At 44.2% G+C, this 19274-nt stretch overlaps 1 protein-coding gene across 1 annotated transcript in view; it reads left to right on the top strand.

The window, feature by feature from the left end:
• The window catches only part of RYR3 (ryanodine receptor 3), a 461910-nt gene that overhangs the window by 198477 nt on the left and 244159 nt on the right, over positions 1–19274 (top strand). Inside the window, exons 17-21 of the mRNA XM_055538999.1 lie at positions 936–1071; positions 4533–4628; positions 5981–6099; positions 15379–15512; positions 17639–17880. Coding sequence (XP_055394974.1) covers positions 936–1071; positions 4533–4628; positions 5981–6099; positions 15379–15512; positions 17639–17880 — 727 coding nt within the window. The remainder of the gene's footprint in view (positions 1–935; positions 1072–4532; positions 4629–5980; positions 6100–15378; positions 15513–17638; positions 17881–19274) is intronic.

The raw sequence follows: 19274 nt of genomic DNA, 5'->3' as shown, positions 1-19274 counted from the left end.
CCTGGGGAGCTGGTTTAAGAGATACAGATGCTACTATGTCTCAAGGTGAACTTGAGCATCTGAGTCATGAGGGATGGGCGTAGATATGAGGAAAATACTAACTTGGGCCTCAAGGAGTCCTGGCCCTAGTTCTGGCTTCATCCCTGGCTGTGTGTGATCTTAGATCACATGGCTTTTCTGAGCTTGGACATGATGATTTGGCATTAATTTTAAGGCCATGGTCATATTCCTGCGGCCTTGCATTCCTGTGGACAGGGCTTGTCCTTTGGGCATTTCTAAAGTTGGCAGTGTGGGAAGTAGACCTGTCCCTACTGAGCCTTCTGATGTGAGCAGACTTTGGCTGGGGGAACTTTCTGTGTGCCTTTATAGGCTGCTGAAACTACACTTAACATTTCCCTCCTGCTCTTTAAGAACAGCTGGGCACAGATGTTTTTACTGGGTGGCATAGTACTGTAAATTAGATGGAAAGGTCGTTTTAGAAAATCCTCTTTTAGCCTTATTGTCTCTAAATTCTCTTTTTGGAGCAGATGGGGAGATGCACAAGTTTGCATCTTAAAGAAAAATAGATCCTATATCCAAGGGCTGTTTCTAGGTGAGTCAGAATCATTTCACACCAGACAGAGCAGGCTTCTGTGAGACTCATTCGTGTTCCCTCTTCCTCACTACGTCCTTGGTTTAAGTTAAACACGTGGGGGCAAGCCTGTCAGAGGAGACTGCTGACTCACTTCCAAAATGGATGCTATTTAGGTCTCTGAGGCATAGAAATGCATATTTTGTTTTGGGGAGGAAAAAACAAAACCCAAATTGGCACCGTGAAGGTCTGTTTGCACATTAGTATCACCAGCTTTGAAAGGTGAATGATATGGGAGAGGAAAGAACAAAAGGGATCCTGAGATCTTACGTATTTTTACTTTTTTCCCAACTCGCCTTCACAGGGAATGTTAGCCCTTGTGTTAAACTGCATTGATCGCTTAAATATCTACAATAGCATAGCACACTTTGCAGGGATCGCCAGGGAGGAGAGTGGGATGGCCTGGAAAGAAATTCTGAACCTTCTCTACAAATTGCTCGGTAAGTACATGCCCAGAGCTCTCTCCCTGGGCAGGTGGCTGTGGAGGTCTATAGGCATTTTTGTTGCAGGAAGGGGGAGCCCAAAAGGGGACTCTTATCTAACATTCAGAAATGAGTGGTCTAGATATATGTGCTAACAAAACAAGAGAATTGTTGGGAAGGGGCACCTGGACAGAGAGAGGAGAGTTAGGGAACCCGGGAGGACTGCTCTGTCATGTGGCTCACAGTCTAGGGTCTTATGGTAATGGGATTAGTTTCCAGGTTGTCTCTGGCCAATCACTCTTACTCGGGTCCTCCCTGTGGTGCATGCATTGCTCAGCCAAGATGGATTCCAGCAAGGAGGATTCTGGGAGGTCAGTAGGATATGTGATGTCTCCTTTTGACCTTTCCAAAATTCTTCCTGTTGGTGGTGCTTTGTTAGTTCTATGTTCCTTACCAGGATCTCCTATCGTAAAATAACTCATGCAACTGATTACTGTGTTGCCTGGCCAGGGTGGGTGGTTTCAGCCAATGTTTCCCTTAACATTTTCATGGAACAAACTGCTATTGTCATCCAGCCTCGTTCCTTGGAAGATTGTGTTAACCACTTGATTCTAACCCAGTGGATTATCAAATCAACCCTGAATGTTCATTGGAAGGACATGCTGAAGCTGATGCTCCAATACTTTGGCCACCTGATGCGAAGAGCCAATTCACTGGAAAGACCCTGATGCTGGAAAAGATGGAGCACAAGAAGAGTAGGGGGAGACAGAGGATGAGATGGTTGGATGGCATCACTGACTCAATGGACATGAGTTTGAGCAAGCTCCGGGAGATAGTGAAGGACAGGGAAGCCTGGTGTGCTGCAGTTGATGGGGTTACAGAGAGTCAGACATGAGTTGGCGACTGAACAACAACTAACCCAGCCATTCATTGTGTTAACTGGTAACTTATTTTACTTTCCAAAATGACAGCAACTGGAAGCAAATGGTGATTGGTTTTATCAAACTACCTGTGAAGCACTTGGCAGTTTCTTACACTCCCTGAACCTCATCATTAAAATGAGAGAACAAGGCAAAAATATGTTTAAGATACTCTCCAGTTCCAGACTTCTGACACCTGCAGTCAGAGGATGTCTACTCTCTTCAAAAGTGTACCCTTTCACTGTCCACTTGTTGGGCAGTCATGATTCCTGCTGTTTTGGCCTGTTTTTATTTCATTTTGGTGGAAAGAAAAAGGAAATCGAGTAGAGATGTTCCAGCATCCGTCTTTCTTCTCACAACTCTGAATGCATGGTGACCTTCCAGTGCCTGCTGTAAGAATGCCACATGGGCCCAGGCTGCCAGCCTGTGGGAAGAAGACAGTGCAAGATAGTATTGGCCTCTGCAAGAAGGTGGCCACCGATAATGATTTGGCCATGGTAACAGGGCAGCATTTTAGGGCTTTTCTCTGATGTAAATGTTCCATTGAGAGGAAGTCCATGGAAAGTTGAGCAGGTCAGAGGGGAGCCTGGAGAAATCAGGTCAGATTCATTCAAGTTGTCAAGGGTCAAGCTGATTAGATTGTGACTCTACTGAGTGACCTCATAAAGTTTCTTCCAACTCTTAACATTTTATGATATGGCTTAAATTCAGTAGTAATTATTACAACAATAGTAGCTAACATTTGTTGATGCCAGGCAGTAGGATATCTCTTTTTGACCCTCAGAGCAACACTATGAGGTGTAGGTACTCTGACCATTTTATTGAAGAATCTGATGCTCAGAAATGTTCATAACTCATCCAGGGTCATACATGTTATAAGAGTGATGGAACTATGGCTTGAGTCCAGACAGCCTGACTGCAGAGCCTCAAGGTCAACCCCTTGTTGTTGTTCATTCACTAAGTCATGTCTGACTCTTTGCAACCCCATAGGTTACCACATGCCAGGCTTCCCTGTCTCTCACTATCTCCCAGAGTTTGCTCAAACTCATACCCATTGAATCAATGATGCCATCCAGCCATCACATCCTCTGTCACCCCCTTCTCCTCCTGCCCTCTTTCTTTCCCAGCATCAGGGTCTTTTCCAGTGAGTCTGTTCTTCACATCAGGTGGCCAAAGTATAGGAGCTTCAGCTTCAGCATCAGTCTTTCCAATGAATATTCAGGGTTGATTTCCTTTGGGATTGACTGGTTTGATCTTGTTATGGCTGACCTGAGAAGCAGGATAGGAGATCAGACTGAATTCTACCCTTTAATGACTGTGGAGGTAGGAAGCAGAGGTCCTGAGGAAGAATTTCCTTATCCAAATACCTTACAAATGTCTGTGAATACCACAGTCTTTGAAAACCAGCAGCATGACGAGAAAGCCTCAGGGCCAGTCAGTTTACATGGACTTATTCCAGAGTCCCATCCATAGTACTGGCCTATGGAGGGAAGGCTACTTGGTCTTATAGTGAAAATCTAGTGACAGCATATTCTCTGTCTACCTTTTCAGTATCATCTACCAGTGGCCCTCAAAGATGAACAGGCCTCAGAATTAGCTGGAGGGCTGGTTAGAACACAGATACTGGGCCCATTCCTGGAGTTTGTGGTTCAGTAGACATAGGACAAGGCCACGAATGTGTGTTTTTTAACACGTTCTCAGGTGATACTGACATTCCTATCCGGGGATCACACTTTGAAAACCACTGATGCATTTTAGATATTTTAGAGTTTCATGTTTTGTTATTACTTGCCTATTAGTTTAACCAACCCTTTCAGTTGTACTCATTTGGATGCCTTATTTTAGCAGTAAAGAATAGCAAGTATTTAGCTAGATTTATGGAGAAGGCAATGGCAACCCACTCCAGTACTCTTGCCTGGAAAATCCCATGGGCGGAGGAGCCTGGCAGGCTGCAGTCCATGGGGTTACAAAGAGTCGGACACGACTGAGTGACTTCACTTTCACTTTTCACTTTCATGCACAGGAGAAGGAAATGGCAACCCACTCCAGTGTTCTTGCCGGGAGAATCCAGGGACGGGGGAGCCTGGTGGGCTGCCGTCTATGGGTTCGCACAGAGTCGGACAGAACTAAGTGACAGCAGCAGCAGCGGCGGCTAGATTTAAGAAAACGTTAGAGGAAATTGAGTTCTGAAGCCAGCAACCAAGCAGATATTGTTTTCTTGCTTATCACTATCTAAAATAAATTTTTTTTTAATCTGTGTATATTTTATCTCTCTCCCCCATTTCACAAAGGCAGGGAATCTGTTGTTGTGTTCCCACTGACTTTTCCCAGCAAGTAGACAGATGCCTCATACACAGTGGAATCTCTGGAAGTATTTGAATGAATGGTAGATTTTTTTTGCTCTTTGAAATGTAGAGACAGGAATGTATCAAAAGGCTTGGGAGGGGAAGGGGACTATTTCCTTCTTTCTAATTGCTAAGCAGATGGAGTATTCAACAGCATCCCATTCCCATCACTACGCCCTTTAACCTACATGATCAAACATGTTCTCATTCACAGCTGCTCTTATTCGTGGAAACAGAAACAACTGTGCTCAATTCTCCAATAACCTTGATTGGCTGATCAGCAAATTGGACAGACTAGAATCTTCCTCAGGTAGGATTTGACAGGAAACACAACGGGAGAAGGTGGGGTTTTTTTTGTTTGTTTCTGTTTAAAAGAGAGAGAGAGTTTAATCTCTGAACAATTCCGCGCCACCCCACCCCACCCCCAACACACACACACTGGATTGCAAGCAATCCTCAGTAATTACTTCAACAAAAGAAACACAACCCTAAATCTTCCTGGCACTTGTGGCAGGTCCTTGAATCATTCCCCATCCAGTCTGAACGTGGTCCTCTCAACTATTTAGAAGCAGGACTGAAAGATGACCAAGAACTTAGAGGAAATGATGCGCCTTGTACCCCTGAGTCACCCTCAACACCATATCTAGAGCCCTTCTTGATGACTCACAGAGAACTTGAGCCAAGAAAAGTGGTCACCGTTACTAAGTGACCATGCCAAGAGGCTCTGCAGTTTGCTTCCTCAGAGATGAGAGAACGTGACAGGTGTGGGTCCCCCTCTGGGAAGCTGAAAGGTTTCAGTGCTCTTTTCATCATTTAGAGATGACAGGAGCTTGAACAGACAAGCCAAGGGAAAGCTCCTCTAAGGATCGTCCGCCTCCACATATATCTTCTTCCTAAGCCTCTGTTTCCTTCAGTACCTCCTTTCAGGGCCAGACCACATTTTAGGGTAATTTATGAAAACCTTGGGGAAAAAAGAGAATCAAGAGGACTCTTCTCAACGAAACCTATAAAGATATTAGCCAACAAATTTCTGTGCATTTCCACCCCAGTGTTACATGCAGGTGCCAGGCTGCAGGGTCACCTGATCATTTTTCTTACACCTTCGCTTAATACAGAAAACCATCCACTGTGCCCAGAAAAGGGGACAAAGCCCAGTAATCTTTATTTAGTGAGCTTACAGATTACTCATATACCATACCAGTGCATCTAAAAATATTCTGGAGTAATTCCTAGAAAAATTCTTTTTCAAGGAACGTTCAAAGCATTTTCTAAACTATTTGAATGACCTTTAGAATTTTTAGTAAACTAGGTATCCCTTTTTCTGTTTTTAAATAAAGTATTGCTTGGTTTTATTGGGTTAAAAATTCTGTTCTAAAGCTGCTTCTCTATATTTTGACCCAGAAGAATCATGTCTTCGTCCAGGAAGAGGGAGGAGGGGTTAGTAATAAATAAACTCACCTCTAAATTACAGAGTGTTGCCCCAGGGGCTCCTGAAGTCTATCCGAGATGGCCGCATCTTTCTTCTGGCTGGAAACATTTAATAGATCCAAAGAATGATGGTATTCTGTCCCCTTAGGAGGATCATTTCTCTCTCAGGTTTCTAGTTATAATTAGCTCTGCCGGTTATTTAATGTCCAAATGATTTTTGTGGCATACATGCAGGTATCTTGGAAGTTTTGCACTGCATCCTCATTGAAAGCCCAGAAGCCTTAAACCTGATAGCAGAGGGCCACATCAAGTCCATCATCTCCCTGTTGGATAAGCACGGACGGAATCACAAGGTAGGTGTGGAAGGAATTCGGAACAGGGATTGACTTTACCTGCCTTTTCCTTCCCTGCTGCTTAGTAACCCTTGTGTGTTATGGAGAGAGTATTGACTACTCTCTTGGCTTTGATTTTTTTTGAAACAAATTAAAAAAAAAAAAACCTCTGGAAACTGAGGTCCTGAAAGAGAGAGAATGATGACTACTCTCTTTCTTGGCTTTGATTTAAAAATAAATTAAAAAAAAAAATCTCTGGAAACTGAAGTCCTGAAAGACCTTTCCTTCTTAGGAGCACACTCTGAGCCAGTCACACAGGCCCTTGGGTGGTCCCCTCAGTTTCCACCAGCTTCCCAAGCCTGGCTCATCATTACTCCCTTAACTCCCAGCTGGTTTGTGAGGCGTTCAGCTCTATACAGGGTCGGCTGCAGGAACTGATCCCACCCTCAAGTCTAGGAGCTTAGAAATGAAACAGCTAGTGCCAACTTTATAAAGAAGCTACACAGAAATCAGATTTAGGATAATGTAGAAAGTCTTGGCAACATGGCATGTTCTTAAATGAAATCAGAGTTGCCATGAGTCAAAGCAGTGGAAAAAAAAAATGGGGTTTTCATGAACAAGCCAGAGGGGACAAGCAGTAGGGCTCTCCCCTGAGAGAAAACAGTTGCATGACCTTGAGCCCCCACCATTTCAGCTGTAAAATGAAGACAACACCACCTCACTTAAGAAGGCAGAATTCTGGGTCAAGTTTTTTTTTTTTTTTTTAAGTTCTCTTAAAGTTCTGATTTCTCTATTTGTATGGAATTATATTTCCAAGACACCATGATCTCTGGGGATTAGTGTTAGCTGCTCAGTTGTGTCCAACTCTTTCTGACCCTATGGACCGTACCCCTCCAGGCTCCTCTGTCCATGGAATTTTCCAGGTGAGAATACTGGAGTGGGTTGCCATTCCCATCTCCAGGGGATCTTCCCAACCCAGGGATCGAACCTGGGTCTCCCACATTGCAGGCAGATTCTTAACCATCTGAGCTACCAGGGAAGCATGATCTCGGGAAAGTCTATTAAAATATGTCTTATCCTGATCCATTGATATCTGCCCCATACATGGAAGGCGATATCTTACCGACTCATTAGTGAGCAGGCAGGTACTACAAGGCTGAACAAGAGCATTTCAAGATCAGGTGGCATATTTGGATGTGAGGGACAGCAGCTGGGCTCAGGCAGAGTGGAGAGAACCCAGCTTGGTCACTGGCCCTCTCTGCTCAACCTCAGCTGGGGGCACTGCACATCAGAGACACATCTTGGAGTGGGGGGTCCAGGAGAACAAGCCTCTGCAGCACTGCTCAGATGATATGTATCATCCTTAGGAAACAAACAAGCCATGGGCCTTAGCATCTATGAAATTGCTTGGTGAAAAACAGAAAGAAATATGTGGGGTTGGTAATTGCTTTCCCAAATGTGGTAAATCAAAAGCAGGCATGAGGCTCCTGCTTCAGCCCAGCTGCGCTATGTCTGAACATGCCCCTTCCCATCTGCGAAGTGTAATAAGAGTAATTGATAAGCACCAGAGTAACCCGTGGCCTGAGTCGGGAGCCATGGGCACACGTCAAGAGGAGCTCTTAGAAAGCAAAGCTGCTCTCCTTTCATTGCTCCTGGGGCTGCTTTGTGATCACACTGCAGAACACACTTAGTAGATGACGAACTTTGTGATGGCTTCTTTCAGCCAAAAGCCACAAGCCCTTACTGGATTGTCGCTCAGTAATGGCAGCTGATTACTGTTCTGACCACGGTATGAGTATTCCACGGTTGAGAATATTGAAACCTTTTGTTGTTGTTGTTGTTGTTCAGTCGCTTAGTTGTATCTGACTCTTTGTGACCCCATGGGCTGCAGCACGCCAGGCTTCCCTGTCCTTCACTATCTCCTGGGGTATGCTCAAACTCACGTCCATTGAGTCGATGATGCTATCCAACCATCATATCCTCTGTCACCTCTTCTTCTCCTGACTTCAATCTTTCCCAGCATCAGGGTCTTTTCCAATGAATTGACTCTTCGCATCAGGTGGCTAAAGTGTTGGAGCTTCAGCTTCAACACCAGACCTTCCACTGAATATTCAGAGTTGATTTCCTTTAGGACTGACTAGTTTGATCTCCTTGCTGTCCAAGGAACTCTCAATGCCTAGGGACTGAGGGCTAGGGAGCTTTATTACTCTGCTAGAAATCCATGCCTGGCTTGATATGTTACCTGAGTGTAGTAGCATAGTACTCTTATATCTTCCAGACTGAGAAGTTCTGGGCAATGATGTCAAAGCTGAGGCAATGTGATCATGGTACAAAAAGAATCTTCTAGAATGTCCCATTTTTTTGTTTTCTGGTGGATTTTTTGGATGGGGGCTGGCTTGTCATGAATTCAGTTCCCCCATTAGAGTTATTCATGTACATGACTTTTATTTTCAAGGGAAACCTAGTCTCAGATCATTACTGGGGATATTTGTGGTAGCTTGGCAAAGAATGTGCTGGGTGCAGACTAGACTTCCATTGCAGCATTGTATCTTAACTTGGAAAATGCCAAAGCAATGTTTTCCTATCCAGGCTGCTCTGTTTTCCATAGTCCCAGGTGTCCAGACACCTCTGACCTATTCACTTAGGTTTCTGTGAAGAGAGTGATTAAAAATACATAGAATTTTAGAGCCCAGAGCACCTCACAACGCCTCCCAGGGCACCTCACAACACCTCCAAAAACAGTGATGGTGATGATAATGATAGTGTACATTTATTTTGCGTCTGACAAATACCAGGTGCTGTGCTCAGTGTTCGCATGCATTTTCTTTCTTCCTTGTTATTATTCCATGAAGTATGATTTCCACTTGAGGCGAAAACAAGGCCAGTGTATATGACACCTTAAAATATTAACTAAGGTTGCCAGACAAACCAGGACCATAATTTAGGTCTCCAACACTAAGTTCAATATTCTTTCCAGTGTTTCTCAAGCTGTAGTCTGGCATGTTCTATGAGACTGTGTTTAATTTTGTGTTCCAGTTTTTTTTTTTTTATTATTATATAAATATAAAACTCTTCACAGTAAAAAAAAATTCACAATCAGAAACCATTTTCGTATAGTAAGTTAGTGTTTCTCAGACGGGAATTTGAGAGTTCCTGTGGGTCCATGAAGGTGGTCTTCAGGACCATGACATTTTTTGTTAAAGGTTTATAGATATGGTGGGTTTGAGAAACCCCTTACTGTACCGCGCCTCCTCCATTCATATAAACATATGCTTCCGTTCTGAGCTGCCTCGGGGCTCACCATTCCAGCAGCTATACTGTGATGGCTGTGGCATCCTTTGTTTACTGATATGGCAGGAAATATTTTAGTTCTCAGCTCTATACTGGCTGTGAAAAGTGTTGCCAGTCATCTAAAGCATGATCAAATTTAGGTCAAAAAGTTAGAGAGAAAGCACAATCTTTGGAGTAAAAAGGACAGAAGTGGGGTGTGCTGCCCCAGTTTCTGAATGGACTCTACCCCCATGACTTCACAAGTGACGAGGCTTACTCATCCTCAGCATCTCCTCACTTTCTACTTTTCCAGATCCCATCAAAATTCTCTTTGCCTTCAAAACAGTTCAGATGCCACCCTCTCCATGAATCTTACTCTGAATCCCAGCTGGATGTGATCTCCTCGCCTCCCCTGTACACCATGCACTTTGTCCCATGGTGTTTCCACTCTGCCTTTCCTTGCAGATATATTACGTGTATATTTCTCTCAGAGACTAAGGACCTTGTGATCCCCATAGTGCCCAGCTCACATGTTACACACAGCAGGCATCTAATACATGTTTTTGAGGGTGTGATTAAAAAAAAAGAGGAATGGATGAGTAGACCCACCATCTCCTCCTGTCTCATCTTGAATGGATGGAAGCTCACAAATGCACCCAAGTCTCATCTCATCCAACAGATGGCTGTTGGTAGTAAGAGACACACTTACTATGTTGGTGGCACCAATTTTATAGAGTAAAAAGGACAATTGTTGAATATTCTAACAGCAACCCTCTAATTTTTCCATGAAGTAAGTATCTAATAATAAAAATAATGTATGCCCTTTTCCCTTGTCCCTGCAACCTAACGTACTTTACACCTGCTCAATGTTATCACAGATGAATATTTTTTTTTATTCTTTGTTTCACAAGGATTTGGAGCCACCTGTGAGGAAAAAAAAAAAAAAATATATATATATATATATATATATATATATATATATATATATAGTAAAATAGTCATATCATTGGTCCTGAGAAAGTATAAATCAGAACTGAGATGTTAGCCCTAACAGGTAGGTGGGGTGGGCACGGCACAGAAGAGTACCAAGGTAAGGAAACCATTAACTCCCACAGACTTGCTGTAATAGCTCCACAAAATCACCTCTGAGTTCCCAGGCAGTCAAGGCAAGATAGAAGTGCTCCCAACCACTCAGTTCACACCACAGGGAGAACAGAATCTGTTCTGCAGAGAGAAAGCACTCGTTTATCCAATAGAGAACATGACATAAAATTCACCACATTAAGTACCTTTTGTATTTTAAAAAATAAAGCTATTTGAATAGAAAGCTGAGGACAAAATGCAAGAGCCAAATGCTATTTCCATGGATATACAATGCCTCTTTCTTACCTTTAAATCAGAATTCCCACATGAGCCTGTGTTTGGGGTGGTGACTAATGGAGATTAAATGTGCAAGGAAAGATCTTGGATGAAATGTGGTGTCAGTGGTGAAAATGGTTTTACAATTAAGCAGCAAATGAATTTCACAGAGTGGGCCAGGGAAATTCTCAAGTTGGACCAGTGTATAGATTCAGTACAGTTCAGTTCAGTTGCTCAGTCGTGTCTGACTCTGCAACCCCATGAATCACAGCACTCCAGGCCTCCCTGTCCATCACCAACTCCCGGAGTTCATTCAAACTCACATCCATCGAGTCAGTGATGCCATCCAGCCATCTCATCCTCTGTCGTCCCCTTCTCCTCCTGCCCCAAACCCTCCCAGAATCAGGGTCTTTTCCAATGGGTCAAATCTTCACATGAGGTGGCCAAAGTATTGGAGTTTCAGCTTTAGCATCAGTCTTTCCAATGAACACCCAGGACTGGTCTCCTTTAGGATTGACTGGTTGGATCTCCTTGCAGTCCAAAGGACTCTCAAGAGTCTTCTCCAACACCGCAGCTCAAAAGCATCAGTTCTTCGGCGCTCAGCTTTCTTCACAGTCCAACTCTCACATCCACACATGACCAGTGGAAAAAACATATCCTTGACTAGATGGACCTTTGTTGGTAAAGTAATATCTCTGCTTTTTAACATACTGTCTAGGTTGGTCATAATTTTCCTTCCAAGGAGTAAGCGTCTTTTAATTTCATGGCTGCAGTCACCATCTGCAGTGATTTTGGAGCCTCAAAAAATAAAGTCTGACACTCTTTCCACTGTTTCCCCATCTATTTCCCATGAAGTGATAGAACCAGATGCCATGATCTTAGTTTTCTGAGTGTTGAGCTTTAAGTCAACTTTTTCATTCTCCTTTTTCACTTTTATCAAGAGGCTTTTTAGTTCCTCTTCACTTTCTGCCATAAGGGTGGTATCATCTGCATATCTGAGGTTATTGATATTTCTCCCGGCAATCTTGATTCCAGCTTGTGCTTCTTCCAGCCCTGCGTTTCTCATGATGTACTCTGCATATAAGTTAAATAAGCAGGGTGACAATACACAGCCTTGACGTACTCCTTTTCCTATTTGGAACCAGTGTGTTGTTCCATGTTCAGTTCTAACTGTTGCTTCCTGACCTGCATACAGGTTTCTCAAGAGGCAGGTCAGGTGGCCTAGTATTCCCATCTCTTTCAGAATTTTCCACAGTTTATTGTGATCCACACAGTCAAAGGCTTTGGCATAGTCAATAAAGCAGAAATAGATGTTTTTCTGGAACTGTCTTCCTTTTTTGATCATCCAGCGGATGTTGGCAATTTGATCTCTGGTTCCTCTGCCTTTTCTAAAACCAGCTTAAACACCTGGAAGTTCACGGTTCACATATTGCTGAAGCCTGACTTGGAGAATTTTGAGCATTACTTTACTAGCATGTGAGATGAGTGCAATTGTGCCGTAGTTTGAGCATTCTTTGGCATTGCCTTTCTTTGGGATTGGAATGAAAACTGACCTTTTCCAGTCCTGTGGCCACTGCTGAGTTTTCCAAATTTGCTGGCATATTGAGTGCAGCACTTTCATAGCATCATCTGTCAGGATTTGAAATACCTCAACTGGAATTCCATCACCTCCACTAACTTTGTTCATAGTGATGCTTTCTAAGGCCCACTTGACTTCACATTCTAGGATGTCTGGCTCTAGGTGAATGATCACACCATTGTGATTATCTGGGTCATGAAGCTCTTTTTTGCATAGTTCTTCTGTGTATTCTTGCCACCTCTTCTTAATATCTTCTGCTTCTGTTAGATTAGAGAAGCCTAATTCCAAGACAGATAACCCCAGATTCTCACGGTGAAGTCCCTGTCTGAGGCCGGCCAGTGGGAGGGCTCCATGCTGTGTGGTCATTCAGAGACACACTTTTCTTCCATCTAGCAGCCTCAGTGTCCCCTAGGACAGGACTTCACAGATTTTATGTGCTTGTGAATCTCTTGAGAATTGTGTCCAACTGAAGGCTCTAATCTGATAGGTTTCTGGGGGTAAGTCTGAGCAACTGTATTTCTGGCAAGTTCCTACGTGATTCCAGTGCTGCGGGATCTCACTTGGAGCAAGGAGACCCTTGGGATTTGTAATCCTTCCTTGGATCTCCACATCCCGCGAAAGGGAGAGTATAGGGGCCAGCCCTGAAAGCAGTGCATATCACATCCACCCACTTTCCGCTGGCCGGAACTCAGTCACATGACTCCATAACACTGCGAGTGTGTCTGGGAAGTGTAGGCTCTGTGCATAGGATGAGAAGGAGGCAGAGTCTGGTGACCACTGGGAAGTACCCACCACAGCCAACAAGCACCCCAGAGGTCACTGAGATGCTTCCTCTCCATCAGGAAGTACAGATGACCCCTAAGGACTGTGTTTGCATTTCCCCAGGGTGGACTGACCCATCTACATGCCCTTCACTTTTCAAGAAAAATTTATTGGGATATAGTTGATTTACAATGTTGTGTTAGTTTCAGGTGTACAGCTAAAGTGATTCAGTTATACATGTATTAGTTCTTTTTCAAATTCTTTTCACACATAGCTTGTTACAGAATATTGAGTAGAGTTCCCTGTGCTATACAGTAGGTCCATGTTGGTTGTCTGTTTTATATACAATACTGTACCTGTGTTAATCCCCAGCTTCAAATTTATCCCCCCATACAACGTTTCCCCTTTGGTAACGATGTTTGTTTTTGAAATCTGAGTCTATTCCTCGTTTGTAAATAAGTTCATTTATATCATTTTTAAAATTAGGTTCCACGTATGAGTGATATCATATGATATTTGTCTTTCTCTGTCTGACTTCACTCAGTATGACAATCTCTAAGTCCATTGCAAATGGCAATGTTTTGTTCTTTTTATGGCTCAATAGTATTCCATTGTGTGTATGTGTGTGTGTGTGTGTGTGTGTGTATGCATGCCACATCTTTTTTATCCGTTCATCTGTGGATGGACACCTAGGTTGCTTCCACATCCTGGCTGTTGTAAACAGCGCTGCAGTGAATGTTGGGGTGCATGACCCCAAGAAACGCCTGGTAAAATAAAGCCTGAACACTGTCAGCACATTCTTGATGGCATCGTTTATTTGTAGGTGATGTACTGTCCCATTAGGCTGTGTGCTTTTCAGAGCCTTTTTTCTCCTCACTGATCCTATTGTATGTGGATTAAGCTCTACTTTCCTTCCGGCTGTGACAGCAAGGCTCCTACAGCCGTCACTTCAAGGCAAAACAGATGAAAACGTGCGCTAGGCTGGATGATAAGTATTTAATTTCCTGGCCATCTATAGGCTCTTTTCTTAGAGGGACAAATTATCCTCTGGATTTCCAGTGCCACGGTCATATGTTTCATGGAGTGATAATGGTGAGAGTCCTCCATAAAACCGCCTTTGCAGTTCTTTTCTGCCTGTCCCGTTAATGTGCTCTGTATTTATTTGGAATGAAGTTGACATTCAGTGAGCCAGGTAGAAAACTGATTTGTGAGAATTATGGATACAAATCCCATCAACAACGTGAAGCTATCCAACCCCACTAAGCATGGAGTCTTCGGTGGCCACTTAGTAAGACTGAACTGGAGCTGCCCCCTCCTTGTCAGCGTAGCCTGCCACAGTCCTGGCTGTTATTCATCCACTGACGTTTGCACACTCCTCCCCATGGGGGAGACAGGGAGGAGCAGTGCCTGGCCCAGCATATTTGCTCTGCCACGTTAGGAACATGAAATACGGATGAAGGAGGATTCAGCACAAGGAGACTGGGCGGGCAGGCCAGTGCATGGGAGAGGTGGCCAGGGGCTGTTTTCACCTCCCTGGCAGCTGGCATATGAGGTGGTTTAGGCACAGGATCTGGTAGATTCAGGGTCTGCCTGGTTTGCTCACTCATGGTTTACTCTCACTCTTCGGGGGGAAAAAAGCAGGTGGAAACGTTTCTGAATAGGGATTTCTAGGAAGATAGGGATATCTTAGTGAGCTTTCATGGTATCATAGGAGAAGACCAGCACTCAGAATCTGCCCTGTCGTCCCCTCTACCCCACCCATGTGAAGATCCCAAGCCTGCCACAAGCAAGGGACCTTAGCCAGATGGGAATCTGAGTGTCCTTCAGGAAGCCCTGTGTGAGTGCCTGCTGACCTTGTGCAGAGGGCCCCCAAGGCCAGGCAGGAGCACGTGCTTCAGCCTGAGGTCCATGGGGGCCCTTCCAGCACCTACCCTGAGAGGAAGTTGTTGCCTCACCTCACCCTAGTCCTGGACCTGGCTGGAAAAGAAACCTAGATAGGCTATCTTCAGAGCTCAGACTCTTACTCACTTTAACAGAACAGTGACCACAGGTGGTGTGCCTAGTTTGGAGGGATGGGTCACAAGACTAGGGCAGAGTAGCTAGAAAGGAACCCAACCTCATTTCCCCAAGGGGCAGCAGGCACCTGGGCATCACTCACTCATGTCTGGTGAGGCAGGTGTGGCTTTCTTGACTCTGAACAGGTGCTCATACCTGTCACCTGGCCCTCACCTTTGTGAGGCGGGCTTCCTTCCTGTGCTGTGGCCATCAGGTCCTGCCCACTATGCACCCCCCTCGGGTCCTAAGGTCGGCTGGGGTGTGTCCTGCTGCAGGTTCTGGATGTGCTGTGTTCCCTCTGTCTCTGCGATGGGGTCGCAGTGAGAGCCAACCAGAATCTCATCTGTGACAACTTGCTGCCCCGGAGAAACCTGCTCCTGCAGACGCGGCTGATTAATGACGTAACAAGGTAAGGCCACCACCGTCATTGCGAATGCCCATCTTGTCCCCAGAAAGGAAAGGAAGGGTGCTGATCTCAACTCCAAAGCCACCTACCCATCATCTCCATTCTGATGTGACCACATAAGATAAGACCAGCAAATATGCACATCTTTTAGGGCCTTGTACTCCAACCCCTTCAGCTGAATTTCTCAAACTTCTCCCCATGGAATAAATATACCACCTGAGGACTAAAGAATTTGGCCTACGGGAGTGATCTACCATGTTTTATTTTAAACATGAATGCATATCTTATGCGTTCTTCATAACATATTTTATTTTGATATACCAACATTTTTTTTTAATCTTTTGATAGCGTGGATGTCCCATGTTGAGACCATGGTTTCTTTTATCCTCTGGCACTTGGCCATTTACCCCCAGGGCCATCTGTGAAGGCCAGAATGGGCTCATGAAGAACCCTGGGAGTCATGAATTCACTGGACCTGGACTAGGGAGCAACTTCAGCAGCTCTCCACCTGGGCTCCCTCCCTACTCTGCAACGTGAGAAAATAACGTCCCCTCCAAAGTGCAGAGCAGGTTCGGGTCTGTGGACATCACACAGGCTTTCTTCTGGGTATCAGTCTTGTTCTTCCCTTGCCCACCCAAAATGGACACAGTCTTATCCCAGGACAGTGGACCTCTAAGAGAAGGATTCCAAGAAGAACAACTCCAAGTGGTTTGTCCCAAGCTTTTAACCATTTTTTTCTGGATACATTAGAATTTCTGTTTCTTAACAAGGTTGCCTAATACTGATGTATCTGCCCCCCATCTTTTTTGTCATAGAGGTTGAATTTTTTTCAGCTTTATTGAGGTATAATTGACAAACAAAAGTGTGAGATATGTAAAGTTTACAATGTGATAATTCAACACATATAAACATTATGAAAGGATTCTCTCTCCCCATGAAGTTAATTAACACTTCCATCACTTCACACATTTACCATTTTTAAATGAGAACATGTGAGTCCTACTCACTTAGTGAATTTCAGTTTTATAATACAGTGTTATCAACTGTGCGTGCATGCATGCTCAGTCATTCACTTCAGTCATGTCCCCATGCGACCCCATGGACTTTAGCCCACCAGTCTCCTCTGTCCATGAGGATTTTCCAGGCAAGAATACTGGAGTAGGTTGCTGTGCCCTCTTCCAGGGGATCTTCCCAACCCAGGGGTTGAAACTGCATCTCCTGCATTGCAGGAGGATTTTTTTACCCACTAAGCCACGATGGGAAGCCCATTATCAACAAAGTCACCATGTTATATCCTCAGGCTTTACTTGTTTGATAAGTGAAAGTTTGTGCCCTTTTATCAACTTCTTGCTATCCTCCTGCCCCTTCTCTCCAGAACTGCTTTTCATTTCTCTCCTAGGAGTCAGACTATTTTTTTTAGATTCCATGTGTAAGTGATACCATGCAGTATTTGTCTGGATTATTTCTAATAGTGACTTCTTAATGCTTTTAAGAGGCCATTATTATTAATAATGCCTATGGGGAAAAGCTTAAATCAATTTACCAGAAGATGGAACCTGAGTAAGTCATTTCTTACACTTAAAGAAAGAGGAGTTTGCAATCATACAACTATACATGATGTTTTCAGCATCTTTACCTATGGTTGGCACTCAGTAAATGTGTGTTGCCTTGAATATTGGAAGATATATCTTTTATATTTTATAACAGAATTAATGTTGTCCTGACATCTCCCACTAAGAACTTGATCAAGTGTTGGAGGCTTGAAGATTATTCTGCTTTAGAACAAGACAAAAATCATGAAATTGCCCTTGCTCTCAGTTTAATTGGGCTTTCCTGGTGGCTCAGACCATAAAGAATCCACCTGCAATGCAGGAGACCCTGGATTGTGAATATGCCCTGGAGAAGAGAATGGCAACCCACTCCAATATTCTTGCCTGGAGAATCCCATGGACAGAGGATCCTGGTGGGCTTTGAGGATCCCATAGGGTCGCAAAGAGTCAGACATGACTGAGCGACTGTCACTTTCACTTTTTGGTTTAATTGGGCCCATGCCTCCTATGGTCTGGTTCAGTTTGCTTTCCTATTTCTTAAGAGTCTGTAGGTGCCACCTGTCTCATGTTTAATTTCAGTATTCGGCCAAACATCTTCCTGGGAGTTGCTGAAGGCTCAGCACAGTACAAGAAGTGGTACTTCGAGCTTATCATCGACCAGGTGGACCCCTTCCTCACAGCAGAGCCCACGCATCTGCGGGTGGGCTGGGCCTCTTCCTCTGGCTACGCTCCTTACCCTGGAGGTGGAGAAGGATGGGGAGGCAATGGTGTTGGTGATGACCTATACTCCTACGGCTTTGATGGACTTCACCTTTGGTCAGGTGAGCACCTTGCCGGGGCTTCGGCCCCTGATTGTTCAAATGGAAATGGTTACTTCTTGTTGAAATGATACAGGCTCAAGTCTCAACTAAGTAGATGGTTAAGTAGGAAGAGCATCACATCTGAAATGAGACTGCCCTGCTTTTTTGTATATATGATTTTATGTGTTTGTTGGCTGTGTAGGGTTGCTGCATGGGGTTTTCTCCAGTTGTGTGACAAGTGGGGGCTACTCTTTAGTTGTAGTGCACAGGCTTCTCATTGTGGTGGCTTGTCTTCTGCAGATCACAGGCTCTAGGGTGCATGGGCTTCAGTAGCTTAGTTGTGGCACTAAGGCTCAGTAGCTGCAGTTCCCAGGCTCTAGAGCACAGCCTCAGTAGTTGTGGCAGCTACTGAGTTGAGTAGTGGCAACTACTCAGTAGTTGAGGCTAAGTTGCTCCAAGGCCTATGGGGTCTTCCTGGACCAGTGATCGTACCCACGTCTCCTGCACTGACAGGTGGATTCTTTACCACTGAGCCACCAGAGAAGCCTGAGACTGTCCTCTCTTAAACCACGAGTCTGTACTTCAGTTACATCATCTAGTACAGATCCCTTAACTTTTCTCAAGCTCAGTGTCTGCTTCTTTACAATCCTAATTGCATGGATTTGTTAAGGTTACATGGGCCAACAAGAAAGGAGAAAAAGACTGAGCATTTATTGACTTTGCAGTAAGATGCATATCTTTTGTACTTTTTTCCTCTCATTTTATCCTTACAATGACCCCCTACAGTGGATAATATTGATCTCATACTACAGACATGGAAACCGAACACAAAGATGTTTAGTTAACTTATTCGCAGTCACGCAGAGAAGGCTCCATATCTGACTACAAGTCTGTCATCTGGTGGTTGTAACATGCCGCTTTGTCATACACCTTATAAGGTGTCTGGATCTGTACCTGACACACGGTAGTTGCTAATCTCTTAAAAGATTTCAAAGCTTCCTTTTTAGATATACACTTACGCTTTCCCCAGAAATGTCCGTGGTGGTTGCCTGTGGAGTGAGTTGGCTTCTGAATGGGTGGAAATGTAAGACTAACCCTCATACTTTTACCCACAGCAGAGGCTCTACCCCTCCCCTCTCCTAACTACAGCTTGTCTTATCTGTATCTTTTGCAAAACTAGAACTGGAGATATTGTGTCCCTTATAGAAATTCCTTAGGTAAGCATTGTGCTGTGTGCCTCTTGCATAAGGAACCAGGACATACAATCCTCCTCAAATCCAGTACCAGGGGAAAGTTTGTATGTACAAGGTAGACCTATGTATTTTCATTTGTAACCGAGAACTACAAAATCCATCACATTTTCCTCCTCCTCTTAGCTTTCAGCTAAAACCAATAGCTCAGGTCCTAATGACATG

The sequence above is a fragment of the Bubalus kerabau genome, chromosome 10 (assembly GCF_029407905.1).
Source record: "Bubalus kerabau isolate K-KA32 ecotype Philippines breed swamp buffalo chromosome 10, PCC_UOA_SB_1v2, whole genome shotgun sequence".
Taxonomy (NCBI): Eukaryota; Metazoa; Chordata; class Mammalia; order Artiodactyla; family Bovidae; genus Bubalus; species Bubalus kerabau.
Note: the sequence above shows the minus strand (reverse complement) of the source record. Positions and strands in the feature narration are given on the sequence as shown.